Here is a 24,454-nt window from a genome sequence, read left to right as displayed (position 1 = left end):
CAGGATGATCCCTTTAGCCTGGGTGCACCTTTAGCCCGGAGCTGTGGGAGCGCTTTCCTGCTGGATGCAGTGCTCTGGGCTGTGTCACCATGGCAGAGTCACTGCCAGGCTCCTGGCAGCCCTGCAGCCGTGCCCTGCAGCTTGGCCAGCAAAGCTCTCCCTGCCTGGCACATCCCCGGGAGCCCTGCCGAGTGAAGACAGCTCTCCTCCTCTGGAGGAACGCTTCCCGCTGTTTTATTGGCACTTTGGGCCTCGATGCAGCAGGAATAAACTGATTTATCTTGCTGAATGACCAAGTTACAACTTGTTATTATACACAGAACATATCTCCTCCTTCCAAGCCTCTGAAACACTCATTTAAATTAAAATACCAGGAGGTCCCAACTGCATTTTCATAAACTTGTTGCCCTGTTCTGTTAGCAGAGAAATGTATGGAAAAGCTTATTAGGAGGTGGAGCAGCCTGACATAAAGCAAATCTCCAAAAGCTACTTATTTTCACTTGTGTTGTTAAGACCAAATATTTAAGTGGAATTTTATATAATTCCCATCTGGTTGTGCACAACTTAAAAATGTAAAGAGCATTTGTTCCCCCGTGGTGCTCAGTGCCTCATGCAGAACTGTTGTTTTCCCCCATGCCCCACAGAAAAACAGCTCATCCTCAGCTGCCTTTAGTACGTGGATCTTGAAACTAAAACCTAACACTCCACCAAGGTCTGCCTCATGTCTACATCGATGTACAAATGCACCACAGAAACAAGCCTCTAGACACCAGCATGTAGATTGGATGAAGAATCAGCAGAAGAACATACTGCACTTAAAAAGAAAACATCAAACCTCAAACTAGGGAAATTTTTGAGTTAATTGTTTCTAAGACTCTTCTGAAATTCCTTAATATTTAAAGCAGTGGAAAGTTTCTCATCATGTCGTTCCCAACTGGAAAGGAGAAGAACCTGAAACCATGGGTAAAATTGTTCAGAAATAGTTAACATTGACCTTGCTCTGCCCTTGTGTTAAAGCTGGCAACGATTTATTGATTTCTACAGGACTAAATTTCTAATGTTGAGGCTTTTGGAACAAAAAGATCCCACATTGTTGTGGTTTAACCCCAGTCAGCATCCAAGCCTCGCACAACTGCTCCCTCACTCCCCCACCAGTGGGACTGGCAATAGAATCAGAAGGGTAAAAGTGAGAAAACTTGTGGGTTGAGATAAAGACAGTTTAATAGGTGAAGCAAAGGCCACACACACAAGCAAAGTAAAGGAGCTCATTCACTTCCTTCCATGGGCAGTCAGGTGTTCAGCCACCTCCAGGGCAGCAGGGCTCCAGCCCTGTAACAGCTACTTGGGAAGACAAACTCCAATGACCCCACCTTGTGCACTGAGCATGATGTCCCGTGGTCTGGATCCCTGGGTCACTTGGGGTCACCTTTCCTGGCTGTTTCCCCTCCCATGCACTCCCAGCTTTCTGGCCAGTGCAGCAGTACAAGGAGCAGGAAAGGTCTTGGTTCTGTGTAAGCCCTGCTCAGACAGAGCAAAACCATCTGTATTTATAATCACTGTGCTCAGCACAAATCCCAAACACAGCCCCATGCCAGGCACTGGAAGGAAATTCACTCTACCCCAGCCAAAACCAGCCCGAGCAGGTTCAGGACTGGAGCAGCCCGAGGATGCTGGAGTGAAGCACCAGAGCGCCTGTGAGGGCTGTGGGGTCAGGACCTGCTGCTTTTTGCACTGCCATCCTCAAAGACAACACCCTGCAGAGGCGCCTTCAGAGGGGCTGGTTTTCATTCCTGCCATTAGTTTTGGCCTAAAAGCCTCTGTTTTAGCAGTGGTCCCACCAGCCCACTGCCATCTCCTTGGCGAGCCAAGCGCAGCAGCCTCGTGTGCAGCTGGAGCCTGTCACAGCCTTCCAAGCACACAAGACCACAGGAAATGCTAACAACCTTTCATTAGTCGAAATGTTCCCAGCCCACATGCAGAAGCAAATTTATCACCCTAGCAGAGGTTGTGCTGGCAGGTCCCTCAAACCCAACCTTTGCTGCTTTGGCTGTGTCACAGCTCCACAAGTATCTGGTCATCTCACACAGAAATTACTTGAAAGCACAAACGAAATCCTTTTTTCTTTTTTTGTTTTTTAGTCTACTGCACTGATTTTAGGCCAACATAAATCAGCCAAAAGCATCGTAACAGTTTTACAGAGCAGTGCGGAAACTTCCACGAAAATGCTGTGAGGTTAGCAGCCAAAGGAGCCAGAAATAATATTTAAACTTTCTCCTGGAGTGCTTTAAGATGGACACAACGAGTAAAATCCCTCTGGGCTTTCACAGCAAAGCAATGCTGGTTGAGTTGGGCCTGACCTGAGGGCAGGATGAACTGACAGTTCAGGACAGGCAGCCTGGGGAGAGGAGGGAGCAGGTGAGCAGGCACAGCTCTGCATTTCGCCTGTGGACTGCTGCTCATCAAATAAGCAAGGGTAAAACAGAACAAGAGAACTACGAAGAAGCAATTTCAAGCTTCTGCTTGGCTTAGCCTGTTTATGCCTGGATTTATGTGCCAGAATGAGACTAAACAGAGGGAGGAGGAAGCATTTGTCACCAGAATCGCAGGGAGAGCAGCTCCAGCCCGTCCATGGCACAGCAGCCTGCTCCAGTAGTGCACAAACCACTGCTGATGAGTCTGGGGTGAGATGTGTGTTGGGATTGATGCCAGTGGTGAGAAACAAAACCTCTCGAGTGTTGGCAGCTGAAACACCAGGTAATTACTTAATTGAGTCCATGATTTCCACCTTGCAGCAGCAGCCTGCAGCACTCAGGCTAAAAGCAGAAGCCCATTAGTAATTCTGGCAGCAGTTAATGTCCCAGGCCATGGAAAGCAGAAACCCAGAGCATGGCCTGGGAGCTGACACCCTGCATCCATCCATCTGCCAGGAGCACTCACCTCTGCTGGACCCAGCAGCTCCTCCTGCTCTGGCCAGAGACCCGGAGTGTCCAGAACTGAGATCCAGGCAGGGGAACTAGACCAAAATTCAAGACATATCAATAGAAATTCGGCACAGAAATGACTCAGCCCCATTCCCTGCTGGGTGATACTGGGCAGACTGGCAGCCACAGCAGTCCCACTGCATGGGGGAGGTGGGAGCCTTGGGATGGGCAGGGGGAACCAGACCCACACAAGGATTAAATTGGAATCAAGAGGCAAGCAAGTGAGAAAAGTTATAAAGATGCCACAGAGTACCACTGCCAGAATGGGGAAGCTCTGTGGGAATAAAACCACACTGGGGGCCACTTTGGCTGTCGGGTCTGTAAAACATTTCCTTGCATTCCCCTCAGACAGACCAGCCCTCACCAACACATTCACCCCTCAAAGGGACGCAGACCCTGGGTCTGTCCCTGCCCTTGCTGCCATCAGCCGTGTCCCAGGGGAGGCAGCAGCACCCCGGTGTGAGGCAGGCTGGTCTGCAGGGCACAGCAGCATCACCAGAGGCTGCCACACCGGGCACACCACAGCCCAGCACTCAGCAATCAGCTGTCAGCACTGTACAGCAATAACCTCAGCTTCAGACACAGGTAATGCCCAGTTAAGCTGACTTTGGCAGGAATAAATCCACCCTGGCACCAGCTGGGCCGGGGGCTATGTGTTTGGACTTGCTGCTGTCAGCTCATGGCAGCGGGGCCATGGATCCAAAGCCACGAGCAAACAGCCCAGGGGAGGGGTGGCTGCACAGAAGGCTCGTCCCCAAAAGCCCTATGAACAACGTAGAACTTCTTACAGGAAACAATCATTTATATAATTCCCATGGACTTCAGTTGCCACACCAGGGAGGAGGGGAGGCATTAGTCATGCACTAGCAGATGTTTTGACCTACGTAAGACTTAATTTTTTTCTTTCTTTCTTTTAAGAGAAAAGCTGCATCTCACCCTAGAGCCTTGTTGAGAGCCTCCTCACCCTCAGCCATTGCCACAGCCTCACAAGCTCAGCACTGCCGTGCTCTATGGCACAGCTCTGCCAGCTTCAGCATTGCTAAATACATTATTTTTATAAAGGCTGTCTTGAAGGGGGTGAAAAAATGGATGCAACAACAGTTTGGAGACAGAAACACAACACAAGTTTCATTAGTGTTCAGCAGCAGCAGGTAGGGGGTGGGTGGCGCTGCCAAGGACAGATATTTCTTGTCAGCTGAGACACATCAAGGAGGGAAACAAGCTCGTTAGCTTTGAGCAGGATAGGAAGGTTTGGGCTGGTGACCAGCACTGATGACAGCCCTTTCCTGGTGAGTCACAGGGCTCTGGCCAGGCTGCAGAGCCCCATCCAGCCCCATCCAGCCCCATCCCTCACCACACGAGCTCCCTGGGACAGCAGCCAAAGGATCTGCACCAGCTCCCAGCCAAGCTCAGTCTCATCAAAATCTCAGTGCCCCAGGCAGCTGCGTATCTTAATTAAGAAATTTATCTTCGTTAGATAGAACTGGGCACATTTGCATGTCCAGAGATGAGTCTCATGGGGCTCGGGTGGAATTAGGAGCTGTCAGAGGGTGCCTGGCCTTTGGATGCTGTCAGGAGGGTGTTATTAGATTTAAAGGTCTGGGATAAGCTTTGCTCCAGAGCTGAAGCTTCATTTCCAACACACAAACCTCCACTGATTTTGCAGCATCGAGGCCTCCAAGCCCAGCTCTCTGGAAGATTCCTGGGGAGGGAAGAGGCATCTCCGTGAAACAGAGCAAGGCTGGTTTGCAGCCTGCAATGCTTATGCTGATCTGATGCACAAGATATTTAAGATCCAGCAAATTACACTTTTATCTCATGAAACACTAACCAAAATGCTTCAACAGCTGCTGCCCCCCACCCCACAAGCAAAGGAAGTGATCCCAAAGGGCAGCAGGAATGTGGTGCTGTTTTCCAGCTGAGCTGTCTGTGATCATAAAAAGGTTTCCAACTGCTCCACAGTATTTATAGACAATGGATAATGCTGCAGTCTCTCAGGCCTGCTAAAGTCTGGTTTCCAGGGTTTCTATAGTGAGGCTGTAGGTGTATATTAAGTGGAAATAAAAAAGTTATCAAAAGGTGGGTAAATGCTCTTCGTTGTGTGCCTGCAGCCAGGTCAGGCACGGGATGCAGCACAGGAGTGGGCTCACTCAGCCCTGGCTGCCCCAGGAGCCCAGAGGTGGGCAGGGCTGTGGGGACAGCTGGGGGCACCAGGAACACTCCAGACACCTGCCAGGACAGCACTGGCCAGCCAACGGAAGGGCTCCACTCCAGGGAGATGGGACATTGCTCTGGCTTGTGCTGGAGCAGGGAGAAAACTTTCAAAGAAAAATGCTAAAATTGAAACCAAGCTCGGAATGCACCAAAAGCACAGCAGCACTGGCTGGTGCCAGCACCACTGTCCCTCCCACGGCTGATGGGCTATGGCTGGGCAGGCCAGGGGAGCTGACATCTGAAAAACACCTCACCAGTTTCAAAAATCATCCCATCTGGCAATTCTCCTCTCCTCTCCCCAGGAAATCAGACATGTGCTGGCAGGGAATGTCTCCAAACACACACATCCACACAGGAGGATCTCTGCCACGTGCCTGGGGCTGGGGCTGCTGCTGCCCTGCCCCGGGGGCTGAGCTGTTGGGCAGCCCCAGACACCGAGGGTGCCACGGGCAGAGGGGATCAGGCTGGAAAAAGGGCCCTAAAAGGCTCAAATGGGCATGGGCCAGCCACAAGCAATAAATTTACACCCTCAGCAATTAATATCCACCCTCAGCAACAAAGCCAATGTAACAGAGCACCTCTCAAATGTTCACAAGACCAGGGAACTCCAGGCAAGTCAGAGCTGCTGCCCAAAAGGATCCACAGCCATATCTGAGCTGAAACAGCAGCAGGGGCTGCAAAGTGCCCTGGGATGCTGGGGTGAGCCCCCACCATCAGGAGACCCCAGACCATCCCACATGGCCCTGGCCCTCACGGGGAAGGGATGCCCCTCTCTGCACCCTGGGCTCCTGCTGCCTGCCCAGCACAGCCCGTGGCTGTGCACAGATGCCATGCCCAGGGCAGAGCCATGCCCGGGACAGAGCCATGCCCAGGGCAGAGCCATGCCCGGGGCAGAGCCATGCCCGGGGCACAGCCATGCCCGGGGCACAGCCATGCCCGGGGCAGAGCCATGCCCGGGGCAGAGCCATGCCCGGGGCACAGCCATGCCCGGGGCAGAGCCATGCCCAGGGCAGAGCCATGCCCGGGCACAGCCATGCCCGGGGCCGTCAGAGGCCACAGGAGGGACAGGGCAGCCCTGCACAGCCCCTGCCATGAGCTCACAGCAGGCTCTGGGCACCAACAGCACATTGCTCTGTTTTAGTTCTTAAACATGGACGGAAAATCTTTGCCTCATTTGCTAAAAGCACTTTAATGTCTTTGCACATGAAAAAAATACACTAAAATGTATTAGTAATTTGGATTATTTGATTCAGTCAGCAGGACTGAGAGAACTTGTTTCACTTTGAGTCCAGGTTCAAAGCACTAATCACTAAGCTCTGCATCATTTCCTTTACTTTTCATTTCTATGTCATTTTTTCATTCATTAGCTATGAGTGTGACAGGTGCCAGAGTGCCCTTAGGTGCCCCTTGGAGCACACAGTGAGTGGCTCTTGGATCCATCCACATCGAACTGCTGGACCAATCCAAGTTAAAGGCAAGTCAGCCCCACACCCTTCCTTGGCAGTCAACTACCCCAGAGATGACTGGAGGAAGCGGAGAGTTCCTTTCATCACCCCAGAGGGCTCCAGTGTAGAAGGAGGTGCTGGTGAGGCAGAGGCAAGGCCTGGCACTGCCACATTCCAGCACCGTCCTGCTCCAGCCCCGGCAGCACCAGCCCCGGCAGCATCCCAGAGCCAACAGCCAGTGCTGTGCTACTTCTCCTCACCAGGGAGAGCAGGGCTAGCTGTGACACCATCAGCCACCCATCAGCCACCCAGCCCTCTCTGTCTGCCTCTGCGTTTGCAATGAAGCAGGTTTTCATTTGCCAAAATTCCCTGCCCTCATCCCACTGAAGCGGGATGGGGCTGGGAGGAGCCTGGCCAGGTCTGTGACACAGCCTGGTCACTGCCCAGCCCAGGACAGGTCTGTGACACAGCCTGGTCACTGCCAGCCCAGGACAGGTCTGTGACACAGCCTGGTCACTGCCAGCCCGGGACAGGTCTGTGACACAGCCTGGTCACTGCCCAGCCCAGGACAGGTCTGTGACACAGCCTGGTCACTGCCCAGCCTGGCCAGGTCTGTGACACAGCCTGGTCCCTGCCCAGCCCAGGACAGGTCTGTGACACAGCCTGGTCACTGCCCAGCCCGGAACAGGCTCCCAGCTCCTGGCGCTCCAGCAGAGGCAGTGCTTACAGCACTCACCAGTTTAAAGGTATTTCTAAGTTTAGAAGGAAGTCGACACACGTGTCAGAGCGCAGCAGTGTGGAAAGGTAATTTAAATGCAAATGCTGCATTCGGCCCATAGAAATTAATAAATAGATTCAATTTATTGTTCACGCCTAGAGTTAATGATTGTTACACCTCACCCGGGTAACCGGGCCCTCTGGAGAGAAATAGTTCAGGTATTCATTTCAGTTCAATCAGTCAGCGGCAGGCCGAGCAGCACCTGCTCCCCGAGGGAAGGGGAGGGGAGGAAAGCGCAGGGAAAGGGGAAGAGAAAGGGAAAAGGAAGGACCCGGTGCCGCCGGTGCCGCCGGTGCCGCCGGTGCCGCCGGTCCCCGCCGTGCCCGCTCCCCGCGCGGGGGCTCGGCCCGGGGCGCTGCTGCCCCCTGCTGGCGGCGGGCGGACACGGCGGGGACAGCGCGGGGACAGCGCGGGGACAGCGCGGGACGAGCGGGGCACCGAGCACACCTGGCGCACACCCGGAGCACACTCGGAGCACACCGTGCACGCGTGTCACACTCCCCGCAGGCTTGTCACACTCCCCGCAGAGCCCACACCGGTGTGGCCCGCAGCTGGCAGCCCCCCGGGCCTGGCCAGGGCCCCGTTCCCCCGCACGCCCCCGCTGCCCGGGGACCTGCCGGAGCCACCCCCGGGCTCTCCCCCGGCCCAGGATGCTCCCGCCGCGGGTACCGGGCCGTGTCCCTCGGTGGTGACCAGCACAGACCAGGGCGGACCTGGCAGCCCGCAGCCCACCTTGCACTCACCTGCCCGGAGGCTCAGCCCGTTAACTGTATTTAAGGAGGGGTAATTAATAATTAAGGACAGGGTGATGCAGGCCGAGCCCCGCCTGCAGCTCACCCAGTCCTCCCCCTGCTCCTGGCCCACACTGTCCCCTGCTGGAGCATCGCCAGCTGTGTCTGCAGCTCCCCACCTCGAGGATGGAGGATGGATGGAATCAGGGAGGTCTCTGCCTCTCCGCACTCCCGGGATGGTGAAAGTGAAGCCACGAACCAGCAGCAAGGAAAAAAAAATGGGAAAAGGGAAAAGACATCACCCAGCCTGCAGAGTCCAGCGCAGCTCCTCAAAGCTTGGGTGCAAAGGGCTCTGGGGGTGTTTGTTTAGAATCAGAGGTTTTTATCCCCTCAGCAGCCATAAACAGCACCCAGAGCCCAGCTGCAGGGGCAGGAGACAGGGTCTGTATTGCCCAGGGCAGGATGCTGTGGGGTGTAAAAGGGTGTGGGGAAGAAGCACAGGCAAGAGGCAGCACATCCTCCAAAACCACAGACAACGTTTTTGAGAAAAGTTAAGCAGTTTATTCAACAGGATGAGTCCACACCCAACCAGTGGCTTCATCTACATGGCATCACCAGCACACACGAGGACCCACTCAGACACTCTAGCTGACGGCATCTCACCATACGTTACAGAGACAACACCAGAGGAGGAGGAGGAGGAGGAGGATGACCGGTACAGTGGGCAGCAGCCGGCGGTGTCCCACGGCCTCCCGGCATAACCAACCCCGTCCCCACCAGACCTCGCAGCCCAGCCACGCAAAGCAAATCAGACTCGGGACATCTTCTGCCCCCCGCGAGAGCCACAACACCGCTACTTAAATAACAACCTGGGGTACACAACCACCGACCAGGGACTTCAGCCGAAGGGACCACAAAGTGCGCCCATCACTGCCCCGGGACCGCGCCCGGGCACAGAGAGTCTGCCCAGGGCAGGGCCGCGGTGCCACCGCGCCCCCCTCAGCGCCACGCAGGGCCACGCTGGGATGGGACAGGGCCACCCTGGGATGGACAGGCTGGAGCAGGGCAGGGCCATGGCTGGGATGGGACAGGGCCATGACTGGGATGGACGGGCTGGGGCAGGGCCATGGCTGGGATGGACAGGCTGGGGCAGGGCAGGGCCATGTCTGGGATGGACGGGCTGGGGCAGGGCAGGGCCATGGCTGGGATGGGACAGGGCCATGACTGGGATGGACGGGCTGGGGCAGGGCCATGGCTGGGATGGACGGGCTGGGGCAGGGCAAGGCCATGGCTGGGATGGACGGGATGGGATGGACGGGCTGGGGCAGGGCAGGGCCATGGCTGGGATGGACGGGCTGGGGCAGGGCAAGGCCATGGCTGGGATGGACGGGATGGGATGGACGGGCTGGGGCAGGGCCATGGCTGGGATGGACAGGCTGGGGCAGGGCCATGGCTGGGATGGGACAGGGCCATGGCTGGGATGGACGGGTTGGGGCAGGGCAGGGCCATGGCTGGGATGGACAGGCTGGGGCAGGGCAGGGCCATGGCTGGGATGGACGGGCTGGGGCAGGGCCATGGCTGGGATGGACGGGCTGGGGCAGGGCAAGGCCATGGCTGGGATGGACGGGATGCGATGGACGGGCTGGGGCAGGGCAGGGCCATGGCTGGGATGGACGGGATGCACAGTCAGGGCCATGGCTGGGATGGCTGCACTGTTGTTCAGGGCCATGGCAGCCGAGCCCAGAGCCGTGCTCGCTCTGCACAGAGCACAAACAGCCGCCCTGAGCAGCCGCCCTCCGGGGCTGCGGGCCCGGGCAGAGCTCACCCCGCCCGGCAGAGCTCACCCCGCCCGTGGGTTGTCACAGTGAAGCTCTGTGAACGCCGGAGCCCACACACAGTCTGTGCCCTCAGGGAGGTACCCAGGATAGGAGTCAGTCACTCACAAACCATGAGCGAGTTCCAGTTATGATGCTCCTACAACATATGTGGTTCAATTTTGTGCCAAGTTTGCTTACAGAAAAATACATTTCTTCCCTTAAATTTACAGTAGTTAAAACTACACTTGGAATACCATATTACAAAGGGGGAGTTTATTCTCCAACAAAAAGTCTTGGTTCCCTTTTCATTAAACAGAAAAATGGAAGGACTTCAAAAGCAATCACCCCCAGCACAACACAACTGCCCAGACGAACCCATGTGTGCACAGCCCCCAGGCCTGAACTCCAACCGTCTGTTTTGGTGCTCAAAAAGGCACTTAAAGATAAGAAAGCAATTGTATTAAAAACCCACAACAAAACAAAACAAAGGAAAATGAAAGGCAATAATTTAATAGAAAGACACTGGAATTTGTACCGTATGGTCAAAAGTAAGGGAGGAAATAAAACCCCTAATGGAGATGGGTTTGCTCTCAAGTCATCTCAGAAAGCATATAAAAAACAGAAAACTGGTAAAGTGAACGTTCTCCAGGAACTAAATGGAAACAAAAGTAGTAATTACTGGCAATAGATACACAGCACTGGTGCCAAATGGGTCCTTCCCTCCCTAGCACAGGTCCCTGAGCAGCCCAGCCTGGCTGAACACCTGCAGCCGCTGCGCCAGGCCGGGCAGTGGCCAGGGCCTGCGCCAGGAAAGGGGCAGGATGGAGAAATAAACACCAACATGAACCAATTGTGGTCATTACAAATGCCGAGGACGTTCACAGACAAGCACACACACCGTCTGCCCTGCCAGAGTGACAGGGAGGGACATGGGCAGAGCTGCTCCCCACGGCTCTGCGAGGGGTGCCGGCGGCTTCGCTTCCCTTCGGGATTACTATTATTATTACTGGGTTTATTTTTACATTGAGCTACCTACTAAGTGCAAAGATTTGTTGAGTGGCATCGGCTTTATCTAATTGTAGCCTATTTTTGTACAGTTTACAGGTTAACAGTTACTTTCGAGCAGTTAAGCAAGTACAGCAATATTTACAGGGCTGGCGGAGCGGGGCGTGCGGGGACACGTGCGATGGGCACGGGACAGGCACCAGCCCGTCCCAGGGCCTGCCAGGGCAGCTCTGTGCCCGGTGCACAGGGGTGCAGCTGGGCAGGTGCAGGTGTGGGGTGAAAGCACAAGCATGGAGCTACAGAGGTACGGGTGTGAGGTACAGGCAGTCCTGCACGCGGGAGCTCCCCAGCTGACACACGAGCCACTGCAGCACTGACGGGTTCTGCCACCCTGGGCAGTGCCTCCCCTGCCTTCTGGGAGTCAGGCTGCTCCCCCTGCAGAGCTCGGGTCTGCTGCACTGCTGGAGAGATGAGCAAGATGAAGGGGGGACAGAGCAAAGCCCCAGGCAGGGTAGGTGGCTCCTGAGCGAGTCAGGAGGGCTTGCAGGCGTCTTTGCCCAGGCACAGAGCAGCAGGATCAGAGAGAGCAGGGAGGAAGGATGAACGTTAGGAAATATTAGCACGTGACCATGGGGAAGTGCCAAATCAAACCACAGGGCATTGCATGGAAATCTGTACAAGGAAAAGCTGCAGGAGAAGCACGGAACATCTTGGATTCAGTGCTTATAGAGGAGTCTGGATTATCAGACAGGACCATGCAATCCCCAGCCTGCTGCATATTTTTTCTCTGGGTAAAACAAAATGTAGATTCCTTTGCATAAACTCAAACAGTTGTATTATGTGGTACAGTACAGAAAGTGCAAAGTATCACCCATCAGATCAGTTTTGCATCTGATGCAGTCAAATACGGCTCATGCTCCTCATGCAGGACAACCACTCTGACCCGAGACCCCTCCTTGCTGCTCAGGCCTGACTCTCGAGAGACCTTTGGGCTGGGTTTTGATTAAAAAAAAAGGGAAAAGAAAGAGGAAAGGGAGAAGAAGAATCTCCAAACTCTGTAAGTTACTCCATGCTTTACCACAGGTTTGGTCACCAGTCTTGTTCACTCTGAAAACCTGCAGAGAAGCAGCGTTCCACAGTCCGGGTGCAGCACAGTGTCCTCCTCCTGCACGAGGTGATGGCACACACCTCACTCTGTTCCACCCACAACACTTCACTCCATTCCCATTCATGGCACGCACCTTGCTTTGTCCCTGCTGCCAGGGCATCATGGGGACATGAAGACATCGTAGGATTCAGGATTGGAAAGACTCCAGCTGGCCGGACACACATGGTCGTGTATGGGTTTCCAGCTCTTCTCCAGAGCCCAGCAGTGAACAGGCCCCACTGTATTCCCACTCTTTTTTTTTTTTCAATGCCAAGAGGTACAGAAAATAAATTCCAGGATGGCCTTGTATTGCTTGATGTACAGCTGCTGCAGTGTGGGCTTCCATGTGCGCACAGCCTTGGAAACCCAGACCAACCCACTGCCTCAAGAGAGGACATTTCAGAGCCAGTTTCTGAGGTAAATCTACTGTTTTAAAAAGTCACTGAATTCTGTACACTTTGTTTCTAATCTATACTTCTACACCGAGTGTGTTCTCCAGTGCCAACACGTAGACCTGCCGTCTCCTCCTGCTGCAGGACTGAAAGCTCGGGAAGTGTTTCTGCATGGATGGGGTGTGTGCACACCTATGTACATACACACGCACACGTATGTACAGCACCAGGCCCAGGCCCCACTCGTGTTTTGTTTCACAGAGGCTCCCCAGCAGGGTCTGACCCCCGCCCACCCAGCGAGGCTCCCCGCGCCCGCCCCGCTCCCGGGTGCCGCTCTGCCGCCGCAGCCGCCGTGCCCCGGCCTACATGGTGCCCGACTTATCGGCCGAGCCGCTGGGGAAGAGCTTCTCGGTGGGGGTGACGGCGGGGCTGCCCACGCCCGAGCTGCTGCTGCTGCTGGAGCGGTGCTGCACCACCGGCCGCACCGGCCGCATGGGCGGCGGCCGCAGCTGTGCCCCGGCCAGCCGGGCCGACAGCGCCGGCTTGAAGGTGGTCATCATCTCGGAGGTGGAGCTGCTGCTGCGCCGCATGGCCGCGTCAGGGTCCCGGATCAGGATGGTGTGCAGGGGGCTGGCCGGCTCCGAGTTGGCGGCGCCCATCGGGGGGTTCTTCATGGGCTCCAGCGTGTCCAGGACCACGTCGGGCGCCTGCTTGGCCGTGTTCTGCCTCTCCAGCTCCCGCAGCTCGTTCAGCGCTGTGCTCATCGTCTTCTCGATGTCCTGGGAACGCCAAAGGAACGTCAGCCCTGTGCCACAGCACCACCTGCTCTCCTGCACGCCACCCCGCTATCCTCTGCGTGTCTGCAGAGGGCGTCTCTGATCTAAGAGTTCCCAGGGGAAACAGGAGCTTTGGGACAAGGTGTGAAGCCCAAACTGGCTGCACAAAGGTGCCCTGTGCTCCCCAGGTCAGCCGGACCTTGGTCACTGCTCCAAAGGGCGTGAATCCTGAGCACCAGGAGTGATGGGGTGAACCCCAGCCTGCCCACACAGCTCCCCCACAGCACTGAGGCTGGCTTTTCCTCTCAAGAGAGGCCCTGCAGCCTCCACTGGATGTATGGAGCCTCTGCTGTCCCTGTGCCCACAGGACAATGGCACGTGGCAGGGACACACACAGGCATGTTTATGGAATGACTGGCACAACAGCAGCTCGCCATGGATATGCAAGAGGCAGCAATAAGGCCTGAGGCAGCCGAGGAGAGACTGGCTCCAGCCCCTCACTGCCCACCCACCTCCAGGCCCCAGTCTGTCCACAGGGGTCCCCTGAAGGTGAACCTGGTTCAACCAGAAGTGTCCTTGCACAGGGAACTAGCTACTGCCTATGGCCACAGTGCTGGGGTCTCCTGCACAAATGGAGAGGCTAGTTTGCCTTTGCTGAAATCCACCTTAACTTTATTAAGGCCACTAATTCAGCAAGACCATCAGAGAAGCAATTTAAGGCACCAGAGTCAGCTGCTTGAAAAGTCACTCTAGTTAATGCTGTCCTGGTGTAGATGAGTCTTTAATTTTCTAACACCTACAAAATGCTGAGTGAGCCTCAGGTAATGTTCAAAGGATGAGCTGAAGGGAAATAACTATCAAGTTAGCTCCAATTCATTCTACCAAACTCCTAAGATGATGAGTGAAAATATTCTTACAGAGAAGCCTCAGGACTCCCAATCCCAGCTGCTCCACAGGCTCCAAGGTGAATATTTACACCAGCTGGGTGAGTATCTTGTACAAGCATCTTGTACAAGAACAACCCAACACAGCTGGGTGTGACAGCAGCACTGTAACAGTGTTTGAGGTGAGGGGGCTCCAGGCACTCCCCAGTGAGTTCTCCTTCAGCCTCTCGGTCCCTTCCCAGCCCTCCTACCTCAGCAAGAGCTTCTGCTTCCAGGGATTTGTGATCTCCGAGGCTGCTGTGGCGGGTGGACCCACAGGTCGATCTCAGCGGGTGGCTGTCGGCCAGGCCCTTCCTGTCGGGGAAGTTGATGCTGCCCGCGCTGCCGAACGTCGCCATCCTGCGCTTCTCGGGACTCTCGATCCTGCCCCTGTTGAGGGGGATCTTGTGGGGGCTGCTGGGGCAGGCTGCTGCCCGAGGAGGGGTGTCTATGCCGGGCCCCATCCCTCGGGGCGGGCTGTGCGTGTCCCCCCCGCTGCGGCGCCGGGGGATGGCTGCACCGTCAGACCTCAGCCTCACCCTGCAGAGAGTCCAGCACCACAGCAGGTCAGCCCCTGTCAGCCACCACGGCTGGCACACGCTGCAAGGCAATCGCTCAGCCCTGAGTTCAGCTCAGAGCAAATTCCAGCCTTCCAGCTTCAGAAGACTCATGCAAGAGGAAGACAAATATTTTAGCCAGTACCAAGAAAGGGAGAGCATCAAATAACAGAAGTAGTTTGGATTGAAAGGGACTTCAAAGGTCATCTTGTTTCAACCCCCTGCCATGGGCAGGGACACCTTCCACTATCTCAGGTTGCTCAGGGCCCCACTGTATCCTCTAAATGTTAAACCCCCTTTAGCAGTGCACATGAAATCCCCTCCAAGCTCCTATCGCCCTGCAGTGCTTACTACAGCGTTCCCTCCCATCCTACCCCCACACAGCCACTGCCCACACCTCCACGGCCACAGGAAGGTGAGTTACCTGCCCATCACTCCCCCAAAGCCGTAGTCCAGGATATGATCTGTTGGTGACTGGATGTCGTTCTTGGAGGAGGCTTTGTCGTCCAGCAGGGGCCCGCTGCTGGCCTCGCTGTCTGCCTTCTGGCTCAGGCTGTCAGAGAACGCGTCGTCCCTGGGGACAGGAGACCACAGCAGTGACAGGGCTGTGCCCGGGGAGCCACGCCAACCTGAACATCAGCACCTCCACACTCGGGTAACAAGGAGCTGGACCAAGGCCACCACTTCACTGGCAGCTTGGAAACGGTGCACGTCTGCCTCCCCATCCCCTGAGATGTGGCTGCCCCTGTGATGACTCCAGATACAGCACTTGTAAGAGAAGCAGCACCTGCAAAGGGCCCTGGCATCTGCCCACAGGCCAGGTGAGCACCATCAGTGCTCCCAGGGACAAGGCCAGTGGTAAGTGTGGGTCACACCACATTGGGGAGTCAATGAGAGATGGGGTCCAGGTACACTGAGGTGCAGTGCTCAGTACTGATATTTATCAGCCCAAATGAGAAACAAATGGAGCCAGTACATGGAGAGGGAGAAGTGAACAGGCCCAGATTTCTCACCAAAGGCATTAAACCTCAGCAAAACTGATTATTTTAGGTGACTGAAGTGAACCTCATGCAAGTATATGATTTTAGCAACCCTCATATTACTCACATGTCTTGCACCACGATGTACTGGTGGGGAATGAGCCCGTCCACCCCATTGTGTCTCCCTTCCCACCAGTCCTCCGATGCCCGATGGTACAGCAGCAGTGAGGCCCCTTTCTTGAAGGAGAGCTCCCGGGGAGATCGTCCAATGTAGTCAAACTTGGCTATGGCCTCAATCTGCTCCACCTCTGCACAGGAGAGAGGCACAGTGAGAGACAGCTCAGCTCAGCCCCGCAAGGGAGGCTGAACCCCAAGAGCCACCCCAGCAGAGCACAGCGCCGCTGCCACCCGGCGTCCCAGAGCACCACACTGAGCACAAGCCTTCTTGTTTCCAGGCTGATCAATTCCCAGTGTTGTTCCAGGCTTCCTGGGACCTCTCAGACTCACACTACTGGCAATTCCAAACAGCTACAAACCAGATGGGGAGCAGCAGAATCTCCCTCTGTGCATATGGCAGCCTCACCCATACTCCCATTTTCCGCCTTTGGTTACAGAACCCCATTATCCTCCAGCCTGAGATTTTGTCAAGCTGTGTCAGATACTGTGATCCAACCCCTCTTACCTTCCCTTCCTTATCCTGGAGACAGTTTGGCCTGAATTATTGATGAGCAACTAATGCCCCTTTGGAGATCCCCATGGAAATAATGATACCAGCTCCAGCCAGACAGCTGCTCTGCACCCACCATCTGCAGCACTCTGCCTCACTGTTTCCTCACTTTTCCTAATGTGGGCTCTACCAAACACTCGTGACTCACAAACTAGGAGCTCAGGGCCTGAAATACAGGAGGGCTGAGGCAGAACTTCACTTTGGAAGGTCAGGAGCACACCAGGATCCTCTAAGCCTCTGGCCAAGGGTGTCACAGCAGGAGCTGCTGGGGCACCCAATGGCACTGAGGAGCCTGTGGAAGAGCCTGGCTCCCATGCAGCTGTTTGCAGCTGGGGCACACTGAATCCTAAAGAAACCACTGCAACAACTGCAAAGCAGCAACAGTGTCTCCTCATTGACCAGAGTGACCCACACTGTGCCTTGCTTGGGTGGCAGACTGCTGCCACTCCCCAGCCACCCCTGGCACTGCTGGAGTATCAACATGCCTTAATTATCTGAGACAACGGATCATTTCAATCTCCACCTGGAGACTGGAAAACAACAAAGTTAAAACAGGGCAAGCCCACCCAGCCCCTCCAGATCTGCCTCATTCTCACTGAACATGGAAACTTGCTCTGCCCCATCACTGACTGTGGACTCAGCAGTCACCAGCATGTGACCCAACACTCTGCTCAGGGACCAAACCCACGTGGAGGAGGGGACACCAGAATAGGACACGGGACATGCTGCATCATCCCCCTGCCCCATTCCAGCCCCACTTGGAACAGGCCAGGCCACTTCAGCAGATTCATCTTCCTCACCTTAAGCAACCCCCACATGAGGGCAGTGTCTGGGAACACCACAGGGGGATCAATACAGAGCGTTCTGGAGGAGACAGAGCCAGCAGGGCTCCCACGGCCGTGACACAACCCTGGGCTACCAGCAGGGAGTGCATGCAGGGCAAGGGGGAGAGGGAATATGTAAATCCACAAACCACAGCCGCTCCTCTGCTCTATGTTTGGCACCACAGTTAATCACTCAGAAACCCCAATCGGAGCCATTAATGTGGCCACCCAAGTGTGAAATTGGCTGCACAGCAGCTCCTTGCCTCTCTTTGCCAGGAGCTGAGAGCAGGCCTGGAGCTGCCCAGCCCCACATGCCCTTCTCTGTGCCCAGAGCCACCTGGCCCCACGTGCCCTTCCCTGTGCCTGGAGCCACCTGGCCCCACGTGCCCTTCCCTGTGCCTGGAGCCACCTGGCCCCACGTGCCCTTCCCTGTGCCTGGAGCTGCCTGGCCCCACGTGCCCTTCCCTGTGCCCTTCCCTGTGCCGTTCCTCCTCCTGTGGCCCCGCTTGCCAGGTGAGCCCTTCCTCCTCCCCACAGCCTGGCAGGGCAGATGTGCTCTGCCGAGGCAGGGCACAGCCAGGGCAGCAGCAGCTGTCAGAAGCAGAAGGTGCTCAGCTCCCCAGGGCCCTTCCAAGGCAGCAAGCCCTGCCATGGTTCCCTGCCATGGTTCCCTGCCTCACAGCAGTGCCAGCGGCATTGCCCCAACGCCGCGCTGGCAGCTGGTGCTGCTGGCCCATGGGCAGCACAGCGCTGCCTCCTGCTCCAGCCCAGCCCTGCCAGCCCCTACCCCGCAGTGCCTGCTGCTCTCCCGCAGGCACAGCCCAGCCCCTGCCCGTGCCCTGCTCACCGTCGTCGCTGGTGTGCGGCTCTGTCCCGTTGTCGTGGTCCACCTCATCGATGGTGCCCGGCTCGCTGTGCGGGCTGTCACTGCAGAGGAACACACCAGGCTGTCACACAGCAGTGACACTGCTCCCAACACACTCAGCACACCTCATTCATGCTGCTCGAGTCCCCAGCTCTGGAGGTGTACAAGGATGTGTCTAGGTGACAAGGTGGTGCTTAGTCAAAGGCTGGACTCAGTCTTGGAGGTCTTTCTCAACCTAATCAATGCTGGATTTGTGATTCTCTGATTCTATGATTCCAAATCACAGCAGATCCCCAAACTTGCTCTGAGAACAGCAGACACTCACCATGATCACCAGCCCCAGAATGTCACATTCTGTTGGCTCTTGTGTCTTTAGCAGAGTTTGGCAAAACTAACACAGAGTGACACCAAGTTAAATGTCCCATTCCCTAATTCACAGAGAGCTTTAGCTCCTCTGCTGCACCAGGAAGGACGGTGGCAGGTGACTAGTATCAGACACGGTGAGGTCTCAGAAATGTATGAAACTTGCAGAAAATCAGTTCAAGTCTGTTACTGATCCTGGTTTGTTAAACCCAGACCTGAATGTTGGGTTAGAATTCCAGCAAAAAAGGGAACTAGAAGGTTTGGGTTAACCTCGGGCCAAGGGATTTCATCCAACCAGCAAATTATGATGGAACTATGGGTCTTTACTCAAAATTTCCAGCCTAAGAGAAATTTGGATAGAATTTACATAAAATTCTGTTTTGCTGAACATGCTTCTGTGGATCTGCAGCTCAGAAAATCTTCATCGATTTGCACTGGAAAAAGTTTCTCCTGATGAGTTTAGCTGAGGTTTATAACACTGAGTCAGCACAAGAAAATGGAATACCTGGTGAAATACCTGAAAACTGCCTTTTTGACTGGTAAGATTAAATCAAATGGCTCAGTGTGCCTGCTGAAGGTGTTTGTAGCCAGGAACCCTGCAGAGAGCTCACCAGTACTCCTCCCCTCCGGTCATGCACTTCTCGTAGACAGGCCCTTCCAGCTCTCGGTGGCTGGGGAAGATGCCCTCGTGGTGAATGATGATGGTTTTGATGACCTCATTGACATGGGCCTGGCAGGACACCGGATCCTGCCCGTCAGGAATGTGCATCAGCGTGGGCCCGAAGCAGATGGCCAGGTTGTAAGGATCCATCATGTTCTCATCGCTGTACTGTGACAAGCTGCAAGCACACGCGTGAGGAGCCACCGTTCCCGTCCCCACAAAGCCCCAGTGCCCCGGGATGGACTGCCACTGTCACTGTCACCGCCCCGGCATGGACTGCCACTGTCACTGTCACTGTCACCGCCCCGGGATGCACTGCCACTGTCACCGCCCCGGGATGCACTGCCACTGTCACCGCCCCGGGATGCACTGCCACTGTCACCGCCCCGGGATGGACTGCCACTGTCACTGCCACTGCCCCGGGATGGACTGCCACTGCCACTGTCACCACCCCGGGATGCACTGTCACTGTCACCGCCCCGGGATGCACTGCCACTGTCACTGCCACTGCCCCGGGATGGACTGCCACTGCCACTGTCACCGCTCCGGGATGCACTGTCACTGTCACCGCTCCGGGATGCACTGCCACTGTCACCGCCCCGGGATGCACTGCCACTGTCACCGCCCCGGGATGCACTGCCACTGTCACCGCCCCGGGATGGACTGCCACTGCCACTGTCACCGCCCCGGGATGGACTGCCACTGCCACTGTCACTGCCCCGGGATGGACTGCCACTGCCACTGTCACCGCCCCAGGATGCACTGCCACTGCCACTACCCCGGGATGCACTGTCACTGTCACCGCCCCGGGATGGACTGCCACTGCCCCGGGATGCACTGCCACTGTCACTGCCACCATCCTGGGATGCACTGCCACCGAGCTGTCCCTTCCCCGGGCACACAGCCACGGCCCAGCAAGGCTGGGGAAGAACCGAAGCACAGCTGCCCACGGCAACACCAGAAAGGGCTCATGCAGCAAAGCTGGGGAAGCCCTGTAAAAGGGACAGCAAGGAGGAACTTGGTGAAGCAGGAAAACACTTACTGGTTAAGGAAAGCAAAGAGGTATCTCATGACCACGATGACAGCCCGAGGCAGAGTGACAATGATCTGCTGGATCTGGTGCACTCTCTCTGCAGGGTTCTCAATTTCTGGAACACATGGATAGAAAAGTACATCCTTAAAAACCTTTTCAGGACCAGACAGCTCAGCACCAGAGGGACCTGCTCCAGATCTAGTGGCCCAGTAAGCAAGGAAAACAAAAGTCTCCAGAGGTCCCCTGTGAGTTTGGTGCTAAGGTGCAGGAAGAGCACAGGGACACTGCTCCTCCAGCGGGGAATTCGTACGTTCAGATGCAGGAAGAACAGCAAATAAAGACATTTCTGTGGGTTTATTTTAAAAGAAATGCTTATGCATTATTCATTTAATTCCTCAACAACTCCCCTGTTCCTCAAAAGCCTGAGTCAATGTGGCACTGAAAACAGAGCACTGCTTGATTTTCTAGGGCAGATTTTTAAATGAGGTTTTATTCAGGTTACCCTTCTGGGTTATGCTTTGGATCCTTCTGAGCCCTTCCACTCCTGTCTCCTACTGCTCTGAACAGGAATTAGAAGTTCCTAGGAAATAGGTTAGCTGAGCCAGTGCTGAGTCAGTGCTTTGAGATTCTCTGCTCTCCACAGGGGTGCAGAGCCTGGAGCTGCCGTCAGACCCCTGCTCCCTCCCAAGGGAAGGGAGGTGACTCAGGGCTGCCCTGCCCTAAGCTCTCCCTGCATCCTGTAGAGTTAATCCTGTGGCTGCTGTTTCACAGGGAGCAGAGGACAAGCACCAGAGCTTTTCTGGAGCAGGCAGATCACACAACTGCTTGTTCTGGCTCAAACTATGCCATTTACTAATCACAATAAAATTCACTGACAACATGTAGCTAGGCTGCCATTTAATCAAAATGCAGAGCAAAATCTGGCCTCAACACCAAGATGGATAGCTTTATAGTATTTCACATGGGGAATTCTTCCATTTGATTTATTCCATTATTGCCTGCTGGGTCCTCAACTTCTTCAGTTTGGTTTTACACAAAGAGGATATTTGTCAGAAAAACCCCAACTAAATACAAACTGGATAAAACCCTATGACAATAGATATCTCTTCTGACACACAGAGGAACAAATTCTCAAAGTACTTGCCTTTCTCACTGAGCAAAATGTTTCGACTGGGCACAACTCAGAAACTAACGGGGCACCCATCACCACTGCACACACAGGGACAGCCCCATGTGGATTCTGCAAAGTGTCTTTTGACCTCTCTATTGCCCTTGTGCCAGTGAGGAGCTTCCACATAAACCCCCAGCCCTACAAAAGCAAAAGGAGAAGTTCTTCACCCTGCTTAGGCTGGGACACCATGTGTGCAGCCTGTGTTTATGTGTGTTTGGATGGCACAGTCAGCTGCACTTCAGGTCAGATTTTTAACAAGAACAAGGCACTTTATTTAAAATCTATCCTTAATCAAAAGGTTGCAAGAGCAGCAGGAAGAGAAAGATGAAGAAAAGGAAGATTCTTGTTGAAATGGAAAAAAAAAGGGAGAGAGGTAGGAGAATAACACCCAGAAAAATCAGCAGATGATGTTTGTAAAAAATTCCCAAAAGCATAATAAATTGTGCAAAATTGCATTAATTAGGGATGGTGTCAAACACAAGCCTATCTGCAAGCATAGGCAGCCACGTCCCAAAGCAAATTCTGGCACCCGAGGGGACCCATCCCCTTCTCCCAGGCTGTGCCCTCAGGCTTCCAACTCTGCAGCCCCCAAACTGCAAATCCCTGTCCAGGGCATGGAGCTGCTGCAGAACCAACCTCCTTTGTCTGTCTCACATGTGTGCTGTACTGCTTTCCACACCAAAGCTGAATAGCAACAGTGAATTTCCTAAAGCTACTACATAAAACAACTGTTCTTGAGAAATCAGAATATACTCTTCTGCTCTGGAACAGGCCCATCCCTGTGCCAGTGACCTCCAGGTACCTCCTGTGTCCCTCAGCATCACTAGATCCCAGTGTTATGAACATGCACATCCAGAAGGGGTGAAAGCACCACGGGCAGTGAAGCCAAGAAAAGTCCTTGAGCAGACATTCCCCCACTGCTGCCCCTACAGCTGAGACCCCCCAACAACCCCAACACCTCTGGTAACCTTTAGCCAAAACAGGCAGCACTTCCATCACCTCTGGAACTTCAAGCTCATTCTGCCTCCTTCATTCCCCCAGGGAAGTAACTTCCCCTTCCCTCCCTGCAGTGCTGCCAGTGCCACTCCTGATGTCCTTTCCTAACAACTCCCACTGCCCACATGCACCCTCCTCTCAGCAGAAACCCCTGTCTGCAGACTCTGCAGTACCTTAGTGCTCCTCTCATCCCACCCAGCTCTCCACAAAGAGCTGCCACATGCACTTACTGATAGTAGATATCAAATCTTGAAACCTTTCCTTAGGAAAGAGGGGGTTTTCCAGTCCTCGGAAATACAGCTTCAAGACTCCAGCCACTGAGTTAATGTCGCGTTCATTCTGATCATCAGCGAGGGGGTCCTCACCTGCCCAGAGAAAAGGTTTTGTATCCAGTAGCACCACCAAGCTGGACTAACACATGTTGTTTTCCTCATTTAGTAGAACACCTAAATTTCCCAGTGTTCAGAAACCCTCCTCATGTGCAATGGCAATGCTGATTTTTCCTGAAAACCAGTTTTACTGGGGGATTTCAAACCTTTCCTGAGGACAAGGATGATATTGGTCATCTCTCCTTCACCATTTCCAGCTCAGAGCACTTTGCATTTCCAGCACCAGCCTGGAAAGCTGAGGAGGTCTGAACGACAGGGAGTGAGAGCCTGAGAGGACAGGCTCGACTGGAGGATACAATGAAACCTCTGGAATGGACCCAAAGGTTCTGGATAGCTTTGTACTGGCTTAAATCTGTGAAAGGCTGTCAGTGCCCCAGAGATCTGGATACTAATTGATCTTGAATTGGATGTGCAAATCCTCCAGCCTTTGGCAGTCCTAACACCGCCTTATCCATTGGCTCATCCACCTTCATCCTGATCCTTCCAATGCTGCTCCAGGATTAAGGGTCCCTATTCCCAGCAGGGCTGTCCCTGTCACAGCTCCCCTCCACTCAGGACAGCAGGCCTGCTTTCCCTTTCTCACTGCCCTGGCACCCTGAGCGTGATTTGCTCAACAGATTCACTGACACCCCCACAGCCAGCACTGGCACCGGGTCCAGGGGGGAATGCTGTGCCTCCCTTGGCAAACTGCAACAGGAACGATGAACAAGGATCCCCAGCAAACTCTTTTATGGCTCTTGTGTTTTTAACGACTGTGGAAAAGACCTCTGCACGTGCCCCTACTTCTCCTACTCCTTCCCGCGTGACTCTTCGCTACTGCCAGAGACACAACACTGAGAAACACAGAGGGGATAAAACCTGCTCATGTCTCACAGCAGAGAGGGCTTTAACACAGGCTTTACACCATGGCTAATGCACCCAGCACACTCCATCTCCCACCAAGGATCCCTGCTGTACCTGCACACCCCAGCTACACACCTCTCTCAAACGAGTTCTTGATGTCATTGACTTCCACCTGGGAGCCAGGGACTCTGAAGATGCCCTGTTGCTGGAGGCCTGGAAGAGAACAATGCTTTAGGAGAGATTTCTGGAACTGCTGGGCAATACCTGCAGGCAGAAACAGCAGAACCCAGGAGAGGATGCCCCAGACAGGCTTGGACCCAGCAGGGACAGCCCGCTGCCCCCCACTTCTGCTCATATTCTCCAACCAAGGCCCCCAGCTCAAGGTGCTGAAAGGGCTCATGGCCTGAAAGAACCCTGTAACCTGGGCACTGCTAACAAAACCTCCCTATGTGCCAGTCATCCAATGCTGCATGACAGCCAATGCACTGGGACTCTAACCCATGCAGAAGGGACTGCAGGCACCCCTGGGAGCCTCTGCTGGGTCTCACTGCTCACTCAAGTGCTTTATTCCTCGGCAGGTTTCTGTGGCTGTACTGAGCCAACTCACCATACAGATTGATGTAGCGGATGCAGCTTTCTACGACAAGCGGAATGGCCTGTCCTGAATCCTTCAGGAAAGGAAAAAGAGAAAAAATTACTGGTTTACTGCTAACAAAGCATGGGAAATGCATTAAAGAGTGCAAAACCAGAGATGTGAAAATTAGTGCTGTGGAGTTTAGTAAGAGGACAGGCAGGGAAAGGAGGTGTTACAAACATGGAGCCATAAAGAGCGCTGA

At 54.6% G+C, this 24,454-nt stretch overlaps 2 protein-coding genes across 5 annotated transcripts in view; both read right to left on the bottom strand.

The window, feature by feature from the left end:
- The window catches only part of RAD18 (RAD18 E3 ubiquitin protein ligase), a 32,691-nt gene extending 32,411 nt beyond the window's left edge, over nt 1-280 (bottom strand). Inside the window, exon 1 of one of the 4 annotated variants that reach the window (XM_063411441.1) lies at nt 29-280. The gene's annotated coding sequence lies outside the window, so the exon portion shown is untranslated. The remainder of the gene's footprint in view (nt 1-28) is intronic. The other 3 variants (XM_063411440.1, XM_063411439.1, XM_063411437.1) reach the window with 3 other exon arrangements.
- A 9,937-nt stretch (nt 281-10,217) lies between these two features.
- Nucleotides 10,218-24,454, bottom strand: part of SRGAP3 (SLIT-ROBO Rho GTPase activating protein 3) — a 70,515-nt gene continuing 56,278 nt past the window's right edge. The window contains exons 13-22 of the mRNA XM_063411218.1: nt 24,226-24,286; nt 23,754-23,831; nt 22,617-22,751; nt 20,229-20,334; nt 19,137-19,364; nt 18,145-18,224; nt 15,874-16,054; nt 15,191-15,340; nt 14,422-14,749; nt 10,218-13,289 (exon numbers count right to left, since the gene is read on the bottom strand). Coding sequence (XP_063267288.1) covers nt 12,873-13,289; nt 14,422-14,749; nt 15,191-15,340; nt 15,874-16,054; nt 18,145-18,224; nt 19,137-19,364; nt 20,229-20,334; nt 22,617-22,751; nt 23,754-23,831; nt 24,226-24,286 — 1,764 coding nt within the window. The 3' untranslated portion in view covers nt 10,218-12,872. The remainder of the gene's footprint in view (nt 13,290-14,421; nt 14,750-15,190; nt 15,341-15,873; nt 16,055-18,144; nt 18,225-19,136; nt 19,365-20,228; nt 20,335-22,616; nt 22,752-23,753; nt 23,832-24,225; nt 24,287-24,454) is intronic.

The sequence above is a fragment of the Prinia subflava genome, chromosome 14 (genome assembly GCF_021018805.1).
Source record: "Prinia subflava isolate CZ2003 ecotype Zambia chromosome 14, Cam_Psub_1.2, whole genome shotgun sequence".
NCBI lineage: Eukaryota > Metazoa > Chordata > Aves > Passeriformes > Cisticolidae > Prinia > Prinia subflava.
This window is presented reverse-complemented; position numbering and strand designations above follow the sequence as displayed.